This window comes from Silurus meridionalis, chromosome 20 (assembly GCF_014805685.1).
Source record: "Silurus meridionalis isolate SWU-2019-XX chromosome 20, ASM1480568v1, whole genome shotgun sequence".
NCBI lineage: Eukaryota > Metazoa > Chordata > Actinopteri > Siluriformes > Siluridae > Silurus > Silurus meridionalis.
Window position 1 is genome coordinate 4,841,615 of NC_060903.1, and position 19,237 is coordinate 4,860,851.

Sequence of the window (19,237 nt, forward strand, 5' to 3'; positions counted from 1 at the left end):
TTTGAGAAAGATGTGAAGTTGTTCACATGGTAACGTTTTCTGTGAGGAGACATTTATTTAGCCATTTTCAGAAGGAGTCTTTAATTCTACATAAGTGGACATTTAGAAAAAAAAAATAGTGATTGGAATAAAACACCTCAATAACTGCTGCAAAAAAAATGAATCAACTTTGCCAGGTTTTATTTGTTGCTTATTATATGAAATTTTATTTTTACTTTTTTTTTAAATATTTTTCACTAATAGATATGAGGTTTGTAGACATGAGGTGCTCTGCCCTTATTACTTTCAGGTCTTAATTCTCTCTCTCTCTCTCAAGGTTTTTCTACTTTTGTGTCCCATTTTTTCTTTCCCACACAGTTCCAACAGACATCAGAGCATGCCCTCTTCTCCTGCTCGGTGGTTGACGTTTTCTCTCAGCTGAATCAGAGTTTTGAGATTATCCGGAAGCTGGAGTGTCCTGATCCTCAGATTGTTGGCAACTACATGAAGAGATTCGCCAAGGTTCTGTTTAATACCTCCTTAAAAACTACAGTCCTGCTGTTGTATTTCTAAAAAGATTGTATTTACAAAGAATTGTGCCTAGTTGATGAATTGCTTTGAGCTTGCAATCAATTAATCACCGTCTCTGTCACTTTCTTTCTTTTCTTTTTTTTAGACTATTGGCACTGTACTTCTGTCTTATGCTGATATCATTGCCAAGGATTTTCCCAACCACTGCAATAAGGAGAAAGTGGTATGTGTTTTGGTTCTGCTTGTATTTATGTGTGCGTGCGTGTGTGTGTGTGTGTGTGTGTGTGTGTGTGTGTGTGTGTGTGTGTGTTGCAATTTCAGGGAAATGTGGTAAAACCGTGCCCAAGTCTCGAATAGGTATCCATATGTTTAATCGAATTGGGGATGAAGTAATTAGCTGAATGCAGTCTGCTGGGACTGAGACAAATTGTTCTCACTAGACACACACACACACACACACACACACACACACACACACACACACACACCATTCCCTTGTGTGGCTGAATGAATCTTTGACTCCAAATCTGTATTTTATTTCATGTTCCAGTTATTTCAGTACAGCACTCGTGATATACTTTGTGCATGTTTTTAATTTGTGCTTTAATGACTATAACTATTAAGATCTTCCATTTCTTTTGTTTAGCCTTGCATCATTATTAATAACATCCAGCAGCTGCGGGTGCAGTTGGAGAAGATGTTCGAGGCCATGGGAGGCAAAGATGTGAGTCCTTATAGTTTGAAACAACACTCCATATTCTTATCCTTCATAATTCTTATCTTTTACATACCATACAAATATCACATTCTAACTTTATATTGTTATCATATAGCACTTATATACTTATCTTACGCTTCTCAGTCCTTAATGTGACATGCAATGCTTTAGATAGATAGATAGATAGATAGATAGATAGATAGATAGATAGATAGATAGATAGATAGATAGATAGATAGATAGATAGATAGATAGATAGATAGATTGATTGATTTTCTTTTGCTTAATTAAATTATTCGTTTAGTATAAGAAGTTGCTCCTATACAAGAATCTTTCTCGAGGTCTGCTGCTGCTCAGAGATCAGCCCATCTGTTCTGCTAGCTCCAGATTTATCTCTCATTTCACCATCACTCCAATTTCCTGGTCATCATTTAAATCTTTCTGTCGTTTACCAACCTTTCCCGCTTTCTCATTCATCGATCGCGCCCTCTTTTTACTGACTCACCCTACAGTAAAAAAAAAAAAAAAAAAAACCTCCCACTCATGTTGTCTCTTTGAGAAGCTCTTAGTCATTCCCTCCTCTGCAGCGAGGCCTCTCGTCCACCTGTTACCCTGTGATACTCTGCGCATAATAATTACTGCGTGACAGAACGTTTACCGCCCCAGTCCTCAAAAAGTTGCTTACAGAGTATTACACAACCTCTGACTGATACTAGAAACATATTTCCTGACACTTTTATTATATGCATCTTTCAATGAAGTTCATTCAAATCATGTCACATATTATACTCAGGAAAAGTATAGAGAAATAGGATTTCCAAGGGATAAAACATGAATAATCAGGGAAGGGGTGGTGGGATGTCTGAGGTTTTTTACTTTCCAATAATCCTGGAATGGTTTATTCTTTCTTTTGCTACAGCAGTTTGCAAGCAACTACAATGAACAAAATACAATACAAATTTTATGTTACATAAATGTTAAATAACATACGCAGTCCTGTTATATCATTAATCATCTTACTGACAAAATTTTCATTAACATTTGGATGGCCACCTCTAATTCTTTCACAATTTATTCGACTTATTTAATCCGTAACATTAAGTGAACTGAATTTTTTGGGGGCTGAAATTATGCGCAATTTTGCCCCATCCTGACGCTATTCAGTTTGCATCTTTTTGATTCATTTGGTATGTTTTGTTTTGCAGCTCAATGTGGAGGCCAGTGACTTCCTGAAGGAGCTGCAGGTCAAACTGAACAACGTGATGGATGACCTAAGCAATATCTTTGCGGTCAGGTGGGTTAGCCATGCTATACAGCATGGTTGATGAATTGGTACATATTCGAATTCATCTCAAATAAGTTTTTATTGTATTGCGATGATGAAATAGCATTAGTGCCGTTTAACACATTCAATTTTGCTATAAACATCATTTGTAGTTGTGTACAAACTTTCACAATTGGCTGTAAGCAATTTTCCGCATATTTGTTGTATTGCTTTAAAATCACAGTTTCAAATAAATGAATTTCATTTATTTACTTAATTAATATTTTGTTGCACAGTAATATTTACTGTGAGTTGAAGTAATTTTAGGTCTTGTAGGTCATTTTCCAACACCAACACACATGCTTATTGAAATGCTCCCGTTGCCATTTTAGAATGTTTTTGTTTGTTTCATTTCCGTGGTGTTGTAGTATACCGACTACAATTAAGACCAACATGCAACAACAAGTCAGCTTTCCCAATCTCTCTAGGATTGTACTGCAGACATAAAACAAATTTTATTTTTATGCTACGGCGAAGTGCAAGTTTATCGATAATTAGCTTGAAAAAAAATGAATTTAGTGCTTGTTTAGGTCAGTTGCTAAAAACTTTGTGTATGTGTTTTTGAGGTTCGTGATATGGTTTTGTGGCCATTTATTCTTAAGGGTCTTAAAAAAATCTTTAAAAGTCTTGATTTTGACTTTGTGTGACACCAAGACCCTGTTGTTGTCATGGTTATGCTCCAACAATGTTGTAGAGTGTGTAAGTCATCGTGACTGAGGTGTGTGTGTGTGTGTGTGTGTGTGTGTGTGTGTGTGTGTTGTAGTTTTCAGCCTCACATCGAGCAGAGTGTGAGACAGATGGGTGACATCTTGAGCCAGGTAAAGGGTGCCAACGTTCCTGCTAATGGTAACGGCAGCCTGACGCAGGACGCAGACAATGTGCTTCAGCCCATCATGGACTTCCTGGACAGCAAGTGAGACACACACAGAGACTTGGGATACTGTGCATCTGTGTGCAGCTAGTATTTATTACAGAGGCTATTATTTAGTACAGAAAAATCTACTCAAGGCAATAAATCTCACTCCACCAAGTTAAATGATAATGTAGCTAGTGGTTTATATCATGGAGGAAACCTAGCCCAAGCAAATCATAGCACATTGTCAGGCGCAAAGAATGTTCTGAGACCGATAGAATTCCAAAAAGGGCTTTTCTTTAATGAAAAAAAGCAAAATGGGCAAGGCAGAAAACACAGACGAAACACACTGAAGCAAGTAAGCTGGAACACAACTATAACAGTAGTTTTTGGGCAGTCCGGTAGGTTCATAAGCCTAAGCTGTAGAACGGACGGTGGGAATGTGGAAAAACAGGGTCTTTATAGTGTGGTGACTGATATGGACCAGGTGTGGATGATTAGTAAGTTGGTGAGCTGCTTGGAGTGATTGGAGGGGTTGGTGTGGGTGTGGCTGCTGGATCCCTGACACACATACATAGTGGGTTTACTATGGTTATATGTGTTCCCCCAAAAAAATAAGATTTATGATTTATGATCATAATTTAAGATTGTTATTTATTGCTATAAAAGTGTTGTTTTGTAGGGAATAGTTTTGAGTAAAATTGGGCATGTAAGCAATTTCTATTCATCCTCTCTTTTTCTTGTTTTTTTTCTTTCTGTCAGTTTGACATTATTTGCAAAGATCTGTGAGAAGACGGTACTGAAGCGGGTCCTCAAAGAGCTGTGGAAACTGGTCATGAACACCATGGAGAAAACCATCGTTCTTCCACCACTTACTGATCAAACAGTGAGGGTCTCCAATAGTCTTTTTTCACCAGACTGTCCACTATATAGGAATTATTGTATGTTTTGTTCTTTCTGTTGCCAAATAACTCATTTCATAGTTAATAATTTGGGTTCCCTTTTTGATGGGATTAATAAGAGTATTGGACAGAGTGTAAACATTTAATTACTTAAACATTTATCTTTTACTTAAAAATGTTACTTGTGTGGTCACTTAAGTCTTATTTGAGTTGTCACTTGAGTCAACTAGACCCAGATGTGGGTGGAGAGAGCAGGGGCTGTGGGAGTGTGTGAGAGAAAGTGTGATAACCTTGTCTTCTTTTTCAGGGCACACAGCTGATCTTCAGCGCTGCAAAAGAGTTGGGTCAGCTCTCCAAGTTAAAGGTAGACACACAGCCATTGGGCAAACAACCCAATTATCTATTAAGTGTAATAAAAAAGCCAATATTATAAAACATCTGGATCAATACATTAGAAGACAGCTGTTGACCAACTTGTTAACGATTTGTAGGAGCACATGGTGAGAGAGGAAGCCAAGGCACTCACACCCAAACAGTGTGCAGTTATTGAGCTGGCACTGGACACTATAAAGGTAAGAAAACACACACACACATGAACATACACTCAGACTACATTCTGCACATTTAATTAGCTCACTCTAATTACTAATGTAATAAAGATTTTTGTGTGTGTGTGTGTGTGTGTGTGTGTGTGTGTAACAGCAATACTTCCATGCAGGTGGCGTGGGCCTGAAGAAGACGTTTTTGGAGAAAAGCCCGGACCTGCAGTCTCTGCGCTACGCTCTGTCACTCTACACACAAGCTACGGACAAACTCATTCGCAAATTTGTCCAGTCACAGCACAATCAGGGTACAACACTGCACACACACAAACACACACACTCACACACACACACACACACACACACACACACATATCTCTCACGCTGTAAACGAAATATATTAACAGTTCTGAATTTTATATATATATATATATATATATATATATATATATATATATATATATATATATATATATATATTAGTTTTATATATATTAGTTATATATAAATAAATAAGACTTAACAGTGCAAAGATGTATAAACGATGCATCTCGATACAAATGCAAACTTGGAAAATTGTTTAATGAATAAATACATACTGTATATATTTTTTTAATTGCTCTTCCAAAAACACTTTGTCATTAAACTCCTACAAACAGTCGCCATTGTTTTGCTCCACTCTCTTCCTGTTTCTAGTCTGCCTGCTCTCTCTGTCTCTTTGTGCTTTTAGCTTTCATCTGTCTCTGTCTCGCTCACTACGTCTTTCACTGTACTCTATTGCAAACTGTCTGGCTTTTGTATTGCTGTCATCATCTTTTATGTTCAAATGTCAACATGTTCGGATGCTAATGTGTTTCCATTAGTGCTTGTTCTCAATGTCTCTTTCTCTCTCTCTTTCTTTCTCTCTCTCTCTCTATATATATCTCTCGCTTTTTCTTCTACTGCATTACTAGTTCATGGAGGAAAAGGGGTGAGGTGCACTCCTAATGAGGACGTGTACCCAGAGAAGGGTATGTGTGTCCGGGTCTCAGAGAGCTGTTCCCTGCATCGGCATGATTTAAATTGAAATAAAATGTCCCTATTTGTACATATACAAATATACAATTTGCATATGTTAATTTGCATGTGAGCAATAATTATGAGGATTGGATGTGAGGGGACTACTAGCGTTCTTTATTTTCTCTTACTCTCTTTTGGACTCCATCAGCAAGGTACTGGTGCCTACGTGCCTACGTGCCTACGTTTAAAAGGGTTTCGGTTCAATCTTGAAAAAAAGTTGGTGTAAAACCCTGTAGTCAAGGTTTGATTTTGAATTCAGTGTTCCAATAGTAGGTTCATTTTGTTAAAGACCTAGATCTATACTAAATGGACAAACGTTCGTGGACACCTGCCCATAAGATTCATATGTGTTTTTTTGAACGGGAAGATGTTTCACTGGATTTTGGAGTTTCCTTGTGGAGGTTTGTGCTTATTCAGCCTCGAGGACTTTAGTAGAGCCTGCTCCTAATGTAGATGAGGTGAGGAGGTCTAGTGTGCACTCAGCATTCCAATTCATCCCAAAGGTGTTCAATGGGCTTGAGTTCAGTGCTCAATAGCAGGCCCTACAATCCTGCCAATGCAAAGCATATCTTTAAGAAACTGGCTTTGTGCACACAGGTATTTTCATGTTGGAACAGTTTTGGGGGAGGGGAGATTTTTATGCTACCCTACCCAAAGACATCCTATATAATTTTATGCCTTTAATTTTGTGGTAAACGTTGGGGAACCATGTAGGGCTGAAAAAGTTTGGTGTCCCAATACTTTTGTTTCATACCATGTATTTAACCATCCAAAGCAAACCAGAACAGAAAAACAGAAACCCTTTATTCCAAGCCAACCAGTTGATACTTTCAACCAATTATTTTTGTTTACAATAACAGCATTTGACATGTGCCCTTATGCAGTGCATCTTTACTAGTTACATTATTATTATGGTTTGGTCCACTGATTCAAGTCAAATGCAATACAAATGTGGGTGGGGGATCAATAAGGGCCAGAAAAACGCCCAATAGGAGTCTGAAAATGAAGAAAGTCCCCGCATTTATTTAAATTTATGGGATTATAGGGTTACCTTTAAAATAATATCTGTGATGTGTGTCTCAAAAAGAAGAGCAGGTTTTAAAAAGGCACTGGAAGTCACAGACTTCAATTCATTCAGATTGCTCAGTTTCTGTTTAATGCAGGAGATGGAGTGTTTACTGCTTATGCAGAACCTCCACATCACTGTTTTATGGGTGGATTTTTCTTTAGTAGATTACTTAGCTGCAGTAATATGATTCAGCATTCATTACAGCAGTTTTATCAGCAGATGGTAGTGACGTGCCAACTAAAGATTCAGTAGTAGTTGGGACCAGAGGATTCAGAGAGTCCTAGAGAATATCTGTCAGCATCATATTCAGGGATATTGAATAAAGCATAAGGTCAAGGACTAGAGCACCATCTGCTGGATTAAAGCACAGCTCTGAGGTCTTTCATTAAAGGTCCTGAGCGAGGAAGACATGCAGCTTGCAAAACACAAAACAGAATCTGGATTAGGAAAGTTTGAAAGTGCTTCATTGATGCTTAGCTAGGAGGTAGCATTTTCTTGGACGATTTTTGCCAAAATCGTACAGATACATTTGGCAAATTTTTTTTTTGAATGTTATTATATTGTGCTCCATTTATAGTAGCTTCCTTAAAGTTAGTTTTCAAAACCATAAACACCTCATTCTATTAGGAATAATCAAGTGCTTGCAGTGGCCCAGAATCTTAAGCTTTGAACCTCATCAAGAAATCCAGATCAACTCCAATCCTACACAACTCCAACAACCACCTTCTCAAAAAACTGTTTTATTGGCTTAATTTGCATATTAGCATATGATGTCATAAAATACAATGGCCTTCACATTCATCAATACCAATATTCCGATGAGGATTTCGACATGGTGTCAGTTCAGAAGCTTTCGATCTGATTATAGAAAAATAAACTGTTTTTTGCATTGTTGTTTTTTTGCACTTCATGGCATGAAATTCTAGAAATAGACAGTATTTTTCTGAATACTTAATGAGTTAGCACTTAAGTAAATAATATGCTAATGGGAGGACAATAGCATGTTCATGGGTTGCATGGAAGGGAAGCCGGTAGGACAAACTACAGTAAATACTGTCTATTAAAATACTTTTCTCACACTGGATTATGTGGCATGTATAATTGTAACTACACATTTTCTGACTCTTATTTTTTCTTTAGCCTCAGGTGTGGAAGATGCGGTGGGAGAGGTGTGCATGACTGTGGAGATCCTCAGCGATCCTAACTCTGCAGGACACAAAATCAATATAAAAGGTAGATTCTTTCCGCCTATTCTTCTTCTCTGGAACTATGCATCCGTGACTAACAAAACTTTTTCCACTCCTTCCACTTGGTGATGTCATTTGTTAGTGGTGGCAGCAAATGACTTGCGCTGGCAGACTCAAGGCATATTCCGGCCCTTTGTGGAGGTCTACATCATCGGACCTCACCTCAGTGACAAGAAGAGGAAGTTCGCCACAAAGTCGAAGAACAACAGCTGGTCGCCGAAATTCGCAGAGTCCTTCCAGTTGTACGTCTGTGCTGATTAAAATACAAAATTACGTAGTTCAAATAAATTCTATTTATTACTTTCAATTAAGAAAAAATCTGTGTTTATTACAGTTAATATAGTTTTATTTACAAATTAATGGCATACGTTCTTAGCATTTTTGGAAGCATTTTCTGTATTCTTACTTATTTATCATCTACATTACAGTTAATATAGTCAAGTTTAGAAACGAGGATATAGTAATAACATATTCTACACAAGTAAAGACTAGTAAGTAAAAGTTAAATTACAGATTTAATACTCATTTGTGATACTTAGTTAAATGTAATTAAGTACTTTTCACCTTTGCTTACTTACAAAGTAATGGCATAAGTTATTAGCATTGTTGGATTCGGTAAATGAAGCATTTCCTGTTCTCTGTCATAGTGCATATTCACTGTCTGTTTTCTAATGAAGACCCCTATAGATGATATCTTGCTCTTAGTCTTCTAATTTAATAATTAATTTTTTCATTCATCCCAGTAGTAAGCACTTTATTCTAAGCAGGGCCACAGTGGACCAGACCATATTCCAGGAACACTGGGCCTGAAGCAAGAACACACCCAATATACATTCACATTTAGTCATTCACACATATGAGATGAGCAGAATCTTGAACAGAATGTCCTTCTTTGCCCCTCCTTGCCCCTTCTCCAATTCTCTGTAGTGTCCTGGGCAGCGAGCTGGGTCCTGAGGGCTACGAGCTGCAGGTGTGTGTGAAGGACTATTGCTTTGCACGAGAGGACCGTACAGTCGGCATGGCCGTGCTACAGCTAAAAGACATGGCGTCGCGAGGTGGCGGAGCCTTCTGGTTACCCCTTGGCAAACGTGTGCATATGGATGAGACGGGCCTCACCGTGCTGCGAATCCTTTCACAGCGCAACAACGACGAAGTGGCCAAAGAGTTTGTCAAGCTCAAATCGGACCAGCGCTCGGCCGAAGAGGGCCGTGGGAGTTAGGAGAACAGAGAGCTGCGTCCACATTCTGTACACGCATAGGAAACGGAAAGACGCACACATACACACACGTAAACACGTACCAAGCGAACAGGAAACTGTCAGGTCATGAAACACTGGCTTGTATAAAGACTAGCGTGAGTTAAGAGAAAATACTGTTGTGCCTCACCAGTGGCATAACATAAATCTCCACAGAAGCACTACAGCAATCAAACCCGATTCAAGCAAATAATGATGTCAGAGGTGTCACTCTTTCATCTTTGCCTTTTTTTTGTAAAGGAAACGCCGCTGTGACATCCGAAAATGCAACAGTATAGACACATAGGCAGCCATTTCACGTCAACATTTTGCCTCTTGAAAGCTAAAGCATGCTTTACAGCTTATATAAAAAAAAACAATGATGTTTAATGATTAACGCCATACATATTGAGTGTGATTAATGCCATGCATATGTCACACATACAAAATTTTTTCCTACTTTTTAATCCTTTATAAAAACATGCCGTAGCCTTTTTGACCCTACGTCATTCTAACATTAATGGAATAAGCATTAGCCATTACTCAGTTGTGCAATGAGCAAAAAGCAGCATTATAAGGATGTTAGCTTTCCACGCATGGCTCAAATTAGCACACCACTCCCTCCATAATTCACTCTTACACGTGTAGACTAGCATGCTGCTCCTTCTTGCTTACCCACAATGCACTGCTGTTTACAGGAGCAACATGAAATTGCTTGTGCTCTTCGCCTCAGTCATGTTTTTTAATCAGACAAAATTCAAAACATGATGGGGCTTTTTTTTTTTTTTGAAAACCTAAGCACTTAAACCTCTGTTGCATGTTTTTGAGTCCAGTTCCTGGTCTTGTTTCTATCCATCTGTCTGTCAGATCCATGCAGAGAGCTACATTTCTGCTGTCTTTCAGTTATGTTGTGCATGATGAAGCCACTTTAACACTGTGACTCTCTCCTCACACCCGCCTCGGCTGCTGTGCGTTACGGAGCTTTAAGTTTTTTGATTTTGTGAGTTCTACAGTTCCTGGATAGTCAAAGCAAAACTGCTAGCTGGAATGGTGAAGATCGGTCAAACATGCCATTATAGGACTCGCACGCCGAGCAACAAAAACGGCATAGCATTATTGCAATACACTTTTTTCACAAATATATAGATTTGCAAATGCATTCAAGAGTAGGCACATAATTTAAAACCCTGTGAGAAAGTAGTTCAGGTATGGTGAGAAATGGAAATGTGAAACATTTATCGAAAATCAGTTTTTACCTGCCAGTAATCTGCTGTCGATAACATCGTTCAATAATGATGAAACACACAATACTCTCAGAAAAAGCATTGCCCAGTGAGCATCAACTGACTAGAGACATCAGTGAACCTCCATTAGACATAAATTGACCCATAAAAAGGTTTTTTTTATTTGAATTTTTCCTCAAATATACATCTATTTCTGGTGCATAATAAGTTTAATATTTGTTCTACATTTATACAAAAGATCTTCTACTAAGAACTACTATAATGTGATGTCTTTTGGAACATCTGGTAGATTATACTGGTAGATTATATGTTGATATCTACACCACTAGAGACCATTGGGATGTCACGGAGCATCCAGATTGCAGTAGGTTTTTACAATGGCTTCTCTTATTTAATGACATTCACAAACATATTAGGTCATGGTTTAATGGATACTGGATGGTTTGTAATGGTATTTGTAGAAGATACCATTAGAATTTCTTTAATGGTTTCTATTGTTTAGGTTTTTATGTTTTTGTAGTAGGGTTAGCAATAGAAAGATATTTTCATTTATAAATACCATCTCAAATTTTGTCAGAAATCAGGTGAAGCTAACTGATTTTAGCCACCTAGCTAAACTTTATACTGTTTAGAACTTCACAAATCCTGTTGGAAATCCTGTCAGATTAGCTGTAAGAACTGGCCAGCTATAAAGTTATAAAATCCAGTCAGATTACTGTATTTTGTCTAAAAGCCAAAGCAATAAGTATTATTTTTAAAAATGCTTGTGTATTCTCTCAGAAATCCTGTCAAGATATCTTATTATAGCTAAGTTGAAAATTACTTATTTACTGGTAGTATGGTAGCTGTCCTTGTTTATCATTGAACATTACTGTGTACACCTATGACTATGACCTTTTCATATTAGCCAATGTTAGCTATCACACTTGTGTTAGCACTGAATGAAGTTAGCGTGGACGATTGTGATAAATTATGAAAGAAATAGTTTCTGAAATCCTGTTAAGTTAGCTTGTGCTAAACACGTACGCCTAATAGCTTCCTCCCATATTTGGAATATTTTTTTATTCTTTCTGAGGAAAGGCATCAAGATTCACAATAATTCTGCAGAATGGTTATGAGAGAAAGAGTGTCTCTCCACTTTTTTGCCACTGGATAACCCTTTGTGGGAAGTGTAAGAGGTTAGCATTGCTGGTTTCTAATCATGTTACTCAATAGTGTTCATTGTGGCTGGACCTTAAGTCCAGGATCCTGTCATATAAAAGCAGTGTCCATGTTACATGTCAGTCTGTACTTCTTAGATTATCGATGAACCAGAGTGTATGTCCGTGGCGTGTGGGCACAGTTGTTGTAATGTGATCTAGTGTAAACTTGTCTGTCTTAATTCTACAGCAATACTATAGAGAGAGTAAACCAGAACACACACACACACACACACACACACACACACACACACACACATATGCCAAATAAAGTCTCTTAGTCAGCCATTCATTCAGTAAGATGCACAGGCCTGTGCAGGTGTGCATCACATATTAGCTTTTCAGTATTTTAGAACAGTAGAAAGCACAGAACATGGGTTTGATTTCAGGTACGTAAACGTTTAGCTGTTCCAATAAGCCGAAGTGCAAAGTTCCTGCACCATTCCTGCACTTTTTTATCACTGAATGATCAATTCCAGAGGTGTTCTTGCCTATCTGAGGGCTGTACATGTGGTCTTATGAGAAAAGACAGCCAGTCGTAGATAGATGGCCATCCAGGTTTGCTGTTTTTACACCTTAACCATAGTGCAATTAAAAACACAGTCACAGTGGTTCACTTTGGACTAGAATATTAAATGTTTACAAGGCAGAGTGTTTCAGCACAAATTGCTTGCACATACAGTACTTATGTAATCAATGTTATGAAATGGGTCGAGTTTAAGAGTTAGGTAGAAGTACGGTCTCTTTATTACATGGCGGTGGAATCACACCTGACATGACACGCTTAAAAAAACTCTTCAGCCAAGAAATAAAAATGACGCCAAAACCACCACCAACCCTTATTCAGTGTCTGAAATTTTGCAGTGAAGCATTAAAGCTAATGTTCCTGATATGTAATGACAATGATGGATAAAATACGCCATTTTGGTACTCGAGTTGAAGTACAAATAACCTGTTTAAATATGATTTAATGAAGTAATTTTTTTAACATTTAAACTTGAGTAAAAGTACAAAAGTACTCAGTTTTGAACAGTGGACAGTAACAAAGTGAATGGAATTTAATGTAAAGTCAAATATCGTACTTTTTACTCAACATTTTGCGAAATCAGTCATTTTTACTAATAAACGGATAAAAACTTAACTGTTTTTACTAATAAACCAATAAACTAATAAAAGGATAAAAATGTAACTGTTCAAACACGCAGCAAGCAACCAATCAAGGTCGAGCACGTGCTCTGTTTTGAACTTTTGTTTGATTGGCTCTTGGTGGTATTTACTCATCACCGACATACAGTTCAGCATCAGTTTAACAGCAAACGGAACATTTAGAAAGTAAAAAATAATGTTCGACTCGAACTTGCCACAAAACTCATGGCCTTATTTGTGCGATTTTTCTAAAGTAGTTGAAAAGAAGTTTTTGGGCTTGTAATAATGTTACCAGATATCGGTGTTTGACTAATTAATATCATTCTATTAATAGATTGGTGTGCAATGAGTAACATTAGTCTTTTCACATAAACTGAGTTAAAAATTTTCATAATATAATAATAATTATAGCTATAGTAAATCATAGTATTTTGTATACTTAAGTACATTTGAAGGCAAATACTTTTGTACTTTGACTCAGGTGAAAGTTTAAAGGGAGCACTTTTAATTTTACTGGGGTCATATTTTATCTAGCGTATCTCTACCGTTACTTACTTTAAGTGTATGGATTGTGTATTTCGTCCACCACTACTCTCAAATATGCACAAATATCTAAAGTAGTGATCTTTGATCATTTTAATAATTGATGCAGCTTTACATTCCATTCTCCTGCACATCAGGCAAAGAGTTTTCCATTGTTACACAATGAGAGGACCCTCGCTCCACACAAAATCATTAGTTAGAACCATGTGACCTCACATCAGGTTTTCATTTAACACAGTTTATGTACAATATTCACTTTAAAGTAGTGAGGAAAGGCATGCTTTTTTTAAATGTAGTGGAGTAAAAATTAATATATCTATATAATGCATTCAAATGTAGTGAATGTAGCTACCAGTTTAGTATCGTACAAAAAGCATCACGCCTCCAACCAGGATTGCTCATGGGAATTCTAACTCTGTTTGACAAAAATAATCATCCCTTCAAATACTCATTCTCTCATCAGAGTCTATTTTCCTAATGTCAGTAAAAAAGGAATAAAACACAGCTTGGTACCCAGAAACCCAAAAACTCTGATTTATAGACCTGAAAGAACCTGAAGGAACCATTACAAAATTCTGTTGATTCACAATATCGAAAGCTGTTAACAATAAACTAAAGAAAGGAATCAGATTTGAAACTTTAGACTTTAGAGCTACAGCAACAAGAGGCATATTAAGATATCAATTGAGCAACACTGTATTATGTACTATATGGACAAAGGTTTGAGGACACCTGACCATAAGATTTATATGTGCTTTTTTAAACATCGATATTTAGTCTCATATTTGGGACGCAGAGGTACTGTCATGCTGGAACCACTTTGGGTCTCCTAGTTCAAGTGAAGGGAGAATTAAATATTACCACAGCCAAAGACATCTGATACAATAGTGATAAAAGCTTGGGAAAGAAGGAGGTGGTAGCTCAGTTTTTAAGATGTTTGATGTCTGATCAGAAGGTTGTGAGTTCAAATCCCAGCATTACCAAGCTGCCATTGCTGGGCCTTTGATAAAAGCCCCCAACCCCTTAACTGCTCAGTTGTATAAACGAGATCATTGTGATAATCTGCTGTGAATGTAAATGGTAAAAGCCATATAATGCTGGAAAAGTCAGGTGTCTCAATACTTTTCTACATATCGTGTGTATAATGATATGCTTTTTACTTCTCATTTGTTACATTACTTTGTGTTTTGTAAGTGTGTAATGATCCGTGCTTAAACTGGTAGCTATAAGCTGCCTTTTCTCATTAGCTCCAATAATCTTCAGTGCAAAACTTCAGGCACCAAATATAGATTAAATGCCAGAATAAAAATGCCATTCCCACAAGGGCTCGCAGTAAACAGACACACACACACTCTCACTCTCTCTCACACACAAAAACTCGCACTCTCAGACCCGCTCAAGCACAAACAGGCATGAGGATTACCCCATATGCATGCATGCATGCCTGCTGCCGTGCGCTCCACGTGCTGCCCACATTGTCAAGAGAAACTAAAGTGCATGATGAAGAATCGAATGTTAATTGTGCCAGCACGTGTCTTTTTTTCGGTGTTTATCCTGCCAACTATTGAACGATTTATCTTTCTATTTTCCGTTGGTGTTCCTATTTTTGTTTTGTTTTTTTCAGATGTATTTATTTTTTATCAAAAAAAAATAAAAGCTTGTGAATATGAAAACATGTCCAAAAAAAAAAAAAAAGAATGTAGCGTGTAAAAGCATGAGAGGATGTTTTTTATACCAGGGATGTTTCTAATTTTTATTTGTAATCATTATATGATGGTTTCTAATCTGAACAGTGGATTATTGCAGCATTGCTTCCTACTAAAAAACGATCACTCAGTCAGAGACTTGTGGATTTATTTCCCTATAGAAAGATGAACACACACTCAGCTAGTAACAGTTACCTTGTTATAAAGATAAAGATGTGGGTTGTAATATTTTTTAGACCTCATGCTTTTGTTGTTTTCTCCTGTTGAAGTTTTCTGGCCTAGAAATAAACCCCATTTACAGCTAGAATTGAACTACTTACAGCCAACAGTAGGGGTCAGAGTGGTACATTGTGAATTGTGATTTCACCATCCAGGCAGTAGAGGGCAATATACAAGACAAAGCTTTATATTTATATTTATCATGTCACACTGTAGATTCCTTAAAAAAAATAGCATGTTTTAAATACCAGGCTTAAGATACCACTGACCCTTTCGTCTATCTAGACCTGCCTGATTCGTCATCATGCCCCACATCTGGAGCGACTTCTCTTCAACTGGAAACTACTCACTGCAGCTGAGGATGGTTCCACATGCACAGCCTAAAGATCTACTAAGGTTACTGTGGAGGGTTAAGCTCAAAAACCATGAAGATGGATGTAAATGTAATTAATATAAACCGGTTCCAAAGTGGCTTAGGGATTACAATCGCCATGAACAGTTTCGCAATCAAGTGTCCGTCAGTGAACACTCGGGGAGGACGAAAATATCGATACGTGTTTTCACGCGATACTTTTTTGCAGATACTGTATTGGTTCTCATGAATGCAATATCAATCTTTTAAAAATAAAAGTCATAAGATTATGACAGTTGTTTCGTTTTGAGTTTATATCCCCACCCCTAGATAGATCGCAGTCTCTAAACTTAAACAGTGACAGGAAGTACTAACATAAGGGCTAACGTTCGCGTTAACGTCCACCTCTTTCGTGGAGGCGCTGCTGTAAAAACGATTGTGACTCGAAACTTTTTGCTAAGGCGTGAATATGGTGATGTGACCTTAATGACAGCTTTCTTAAAATTATATCCTATTCCTAAAAAGAGAAATAGCCCAATATATCGCCTTGCTTACAGTATCGCAATGTATCCGACCCCTGTATCATATCGCCAGATTCTTTCTGATACACAGCGCTAATGAACAGGTGATAAACCTCAACAACTGATTGACATTCGGTGTCAGATGAGGATGGATTCCCTTTTGATTCTGGTTCCTCGCAAGGATTCCTCTTATCCCATCTTAGGAAGTTTTTTTTCCTTGGCCAGTGTCACTGCTGGCTCATTAGGGATGGACGTACAGGGACTGACTTATTCTGATAAAATTGACATTCGTAATCTAATTATTTGTTAAAAACTGCTTTTGGGCAATGTCTATTCCTAAAAATGAATTGAATTGAATTATATACAGCCAAAGCAAACCGTTGCAGGACATCAGTGTAATTAGAGCACAAACCAGGCAAGGAAATTTGTCTTTACGTATTCTATTTGCTATATACAAGGAATTCCCAACTGACGATGATGTGTTGATGAGGATGACCCCATCATAACTTCAAAATATTGTAAGTCAAGACAGCCTAACCAGGAGTCTTAAAGAAAGTGATCAGTATGGGGTAGTTACTATTAATTATTATTAACGAATTACAGAACCCAATTTAGCAAATTACAGTACCATACTGTATAAATTATACAGTATACAGTATTGTTCAAAATAACAGCAGTACAATGTGACGAACCAGAATAATCCAGGTTTTTAGTATATTTTTGAATTGCTACGTGGCAAACAAGTTACCAGTTGGTGCAGAAGATTCTCAGAAAACAAACAAGACCCAGCATTCATGATATGCACGCTCGTAAGGCTGTGCAATTGGGCAATTAGTTGAACGGGGTGTGTTCAAAAAAATAGCAGTGTATGCCGTTGACTGTACAAACTCAAAACTATTTTGTACAAACATTTTTGTTTATAGGATTTAGCAATCCTGTGAATCACTAAACTAATATTTAGTTGTATGACCACAGTTTTTTAAAACTGCTTCACATCTGTGTGGCATGAAGTCAATTAACTTGTGGCACCTCTCAGCTGTTATTCCACTCCATGATTCTTTAGCAACATTCCACAATTCATTTACATTTCTTGGTTTTGCTTCAGAAACAGCTTTTTTGATATCACCCCACAAGTTCTCGATTGGATTAAGGTCCGGGGATTGGGCTGACCACTCCATAACATTAATTTAGTTGGTTTGGAACCAAGACTTTGCTCGTTTACTAGTGTGTTTGGGGTCATTGTCTTGTTGAAACAACCATTTCAAGGGCATGTCATCTTCAGCATAAGGCAACATGACCTCTTCAAGTATTTTGACATATGCAAACTGATCCATGTTCCCTGGTATGCGATAAATAGGCCCAACACCATAGTAGGAGAAACATGCCCATATCATGATGCTTCCACCACCATGCTTCACTGTCTTCACTGTGTACTGTGGCTTAAATTCAGAGTTTGGGGGTCGTCTCACAAACTGTTTGTGGCCCTTGGACCCAAAAAGAATAATTTTACTCTCATCAGTCCACAAAATGTTCCTCCATTTCTCTTTAGGCCAGTTGATGTATTTTTTGGCAAATTGTAACCTCTTCTGCACATGCCTTTTTTTGAACAGAGGGACTTTGCGGGAGATTCTTGAAAATAGATTAGCTTCACACAGACGTCTTCTAACTGTCACAGTACTTACAGGTAACTCCAGACTGTCTTTGATCATCCTGGAGCTGATCATTGGCTGAGCCTTTGCCATTCTGGTTATTCTTCGATCCATTTTGATGGTTGTCTTCCGTTTTCTTCCACGTCTCTCTGGTTTTGCTCTCCATTTTGAGGCATTGGAGATCATTTTAGCTGAACAGCCTATAATTTTTTGCACCTCTTTATAGGTTTTCCCCTCTCCAATCAACTTTTTAATCGAAGTACGCTGTTCTTCTGAACAATGTCTTGAACAACCCATTTTTCTCAGGCTTTCAAATGCATGTTCAACAAGTGCTGGCTTCATCCTTAAATAGGGGCCACCTGATTCACACCTGTTTTTTCACAAAATTGATGACCTCAGTGATTGAATGCCACACTGCTATTTTTTTTAACACATCCCTTTCAACTAATTGCCCAATTGCACAGCCTTACGAGCGTGCATATCATGAATGCTGGGTCTTGTTTGTTTTCTGAGAATCTACTGCACCTACTGGTAACTTGTTTGCCACGTAGCAATTAAAAAATATACTAAAAACCTGGATTATTCTGGTTAGTCACATTGTACTGCTATTATTTTGAACAATACTGTATATATATATATATATATATATATATATATATATATATATATACACACACACACACACACATATGTGGCAGTGGCCGTGTGGATGAGCGCCGGTTCACAAGTGGTGGGCAGAGCATACGCTGCTATGTAATGTGCCATGCATACATTTTTTTTTAACCTTTGAAAATGTCATTGCTATTATCATTGTAAAATCAAAAATTATTAGATTATTCACAATATTAATTGTAATGCACGATTATTCCATCTAAAGGCCAAATTGTTAGTGTTTACAGGTTTCTGGTACATCAGCATGTGTAATCTGTGCACCAATAATGTAAGAAATGTTCTATGACTGTGAATTTAGGGCAAATTTAGAAACCAACAATCTCTAAACATATTTTATTACACATTCTCATATTTATATCATTTGAATTGAATGTGTTTAATCCAAATCTCACCAACACCAAAACAATTAGGTTGTCAACTCAGACCTGTGTTAGTGGCTAAGGTTAAAAAATAAACATACCAAAATAAAGGTACACATTTGAATAACACTCTTAGGGTTAAAGTCGTGGCATTGCGTTTTTCTAAAGA

The 19,237-nt window shown here is 37.4% G+C and overlaps 1 protein-coding gene across 2 annotated transcripts in view; it reads left to right on the forward strand.

Annotated features, from left to right (window-relative positions):
• The window catches only part of LOC124403314 (protein unc-13 homolog A), a 50,196-nt gene extending 37,226 nt beyond the window's left edge, over positions 1-12,970 (forward strand). Inside the window, exons 30-42 of one of the 2 annotated variants that reach the window (XM_046876991.1) lie at positions 358-501; positions 656-733; positions 1,157-1,234; positions 2,434-2,522; positions 3,316-3,465; positions 4,168-4,291; positions 4,615-4,671; positions 4,799-4,879; positions 5,010-5,157; positions 5,803-5,859; positions 8,118-8,210; positions 8,307-8,466; positions 9,152-12,970. In XM_046876991.1, the coding sequence (XP_046732947.1) occupies positions 358-501; positions 656-733; positions 1,157-1,234; positions 2,434-2,522; positions 3,316-3,465; positions 4,168-4,291; positions 4,615-4,671; positions 4,799-4,879; positions 5,010-5,157; positions 5,803-5,859; positions 8,118-8,210; positions 8,307-8,466; positions 9,152-9,443 (1,551 nt within the window). In that variant the 3' untranslated portion in view covers positions 9,444-12,970. The remainder of the gene's footprint in view (positions 1-357; positions 502-655; positions 734-1,156; positions 1,235-2,433; positions 2,523-3,315; positions 3,466-4,167; positions 4,292-4,614; positions 4,672-4,798; positions 4,880-5,009; positions 5,158-5,802; positions 5,860-8,117; positions 8,211-8,306; positions 8,467-9,151) is intronic. The other variant, XM_046876992.1, reaches the window with a different exon arrangement.
• The last annotated feature ends 6,267 nt before the right edge of the window (positions 12,971-19,237 follow it).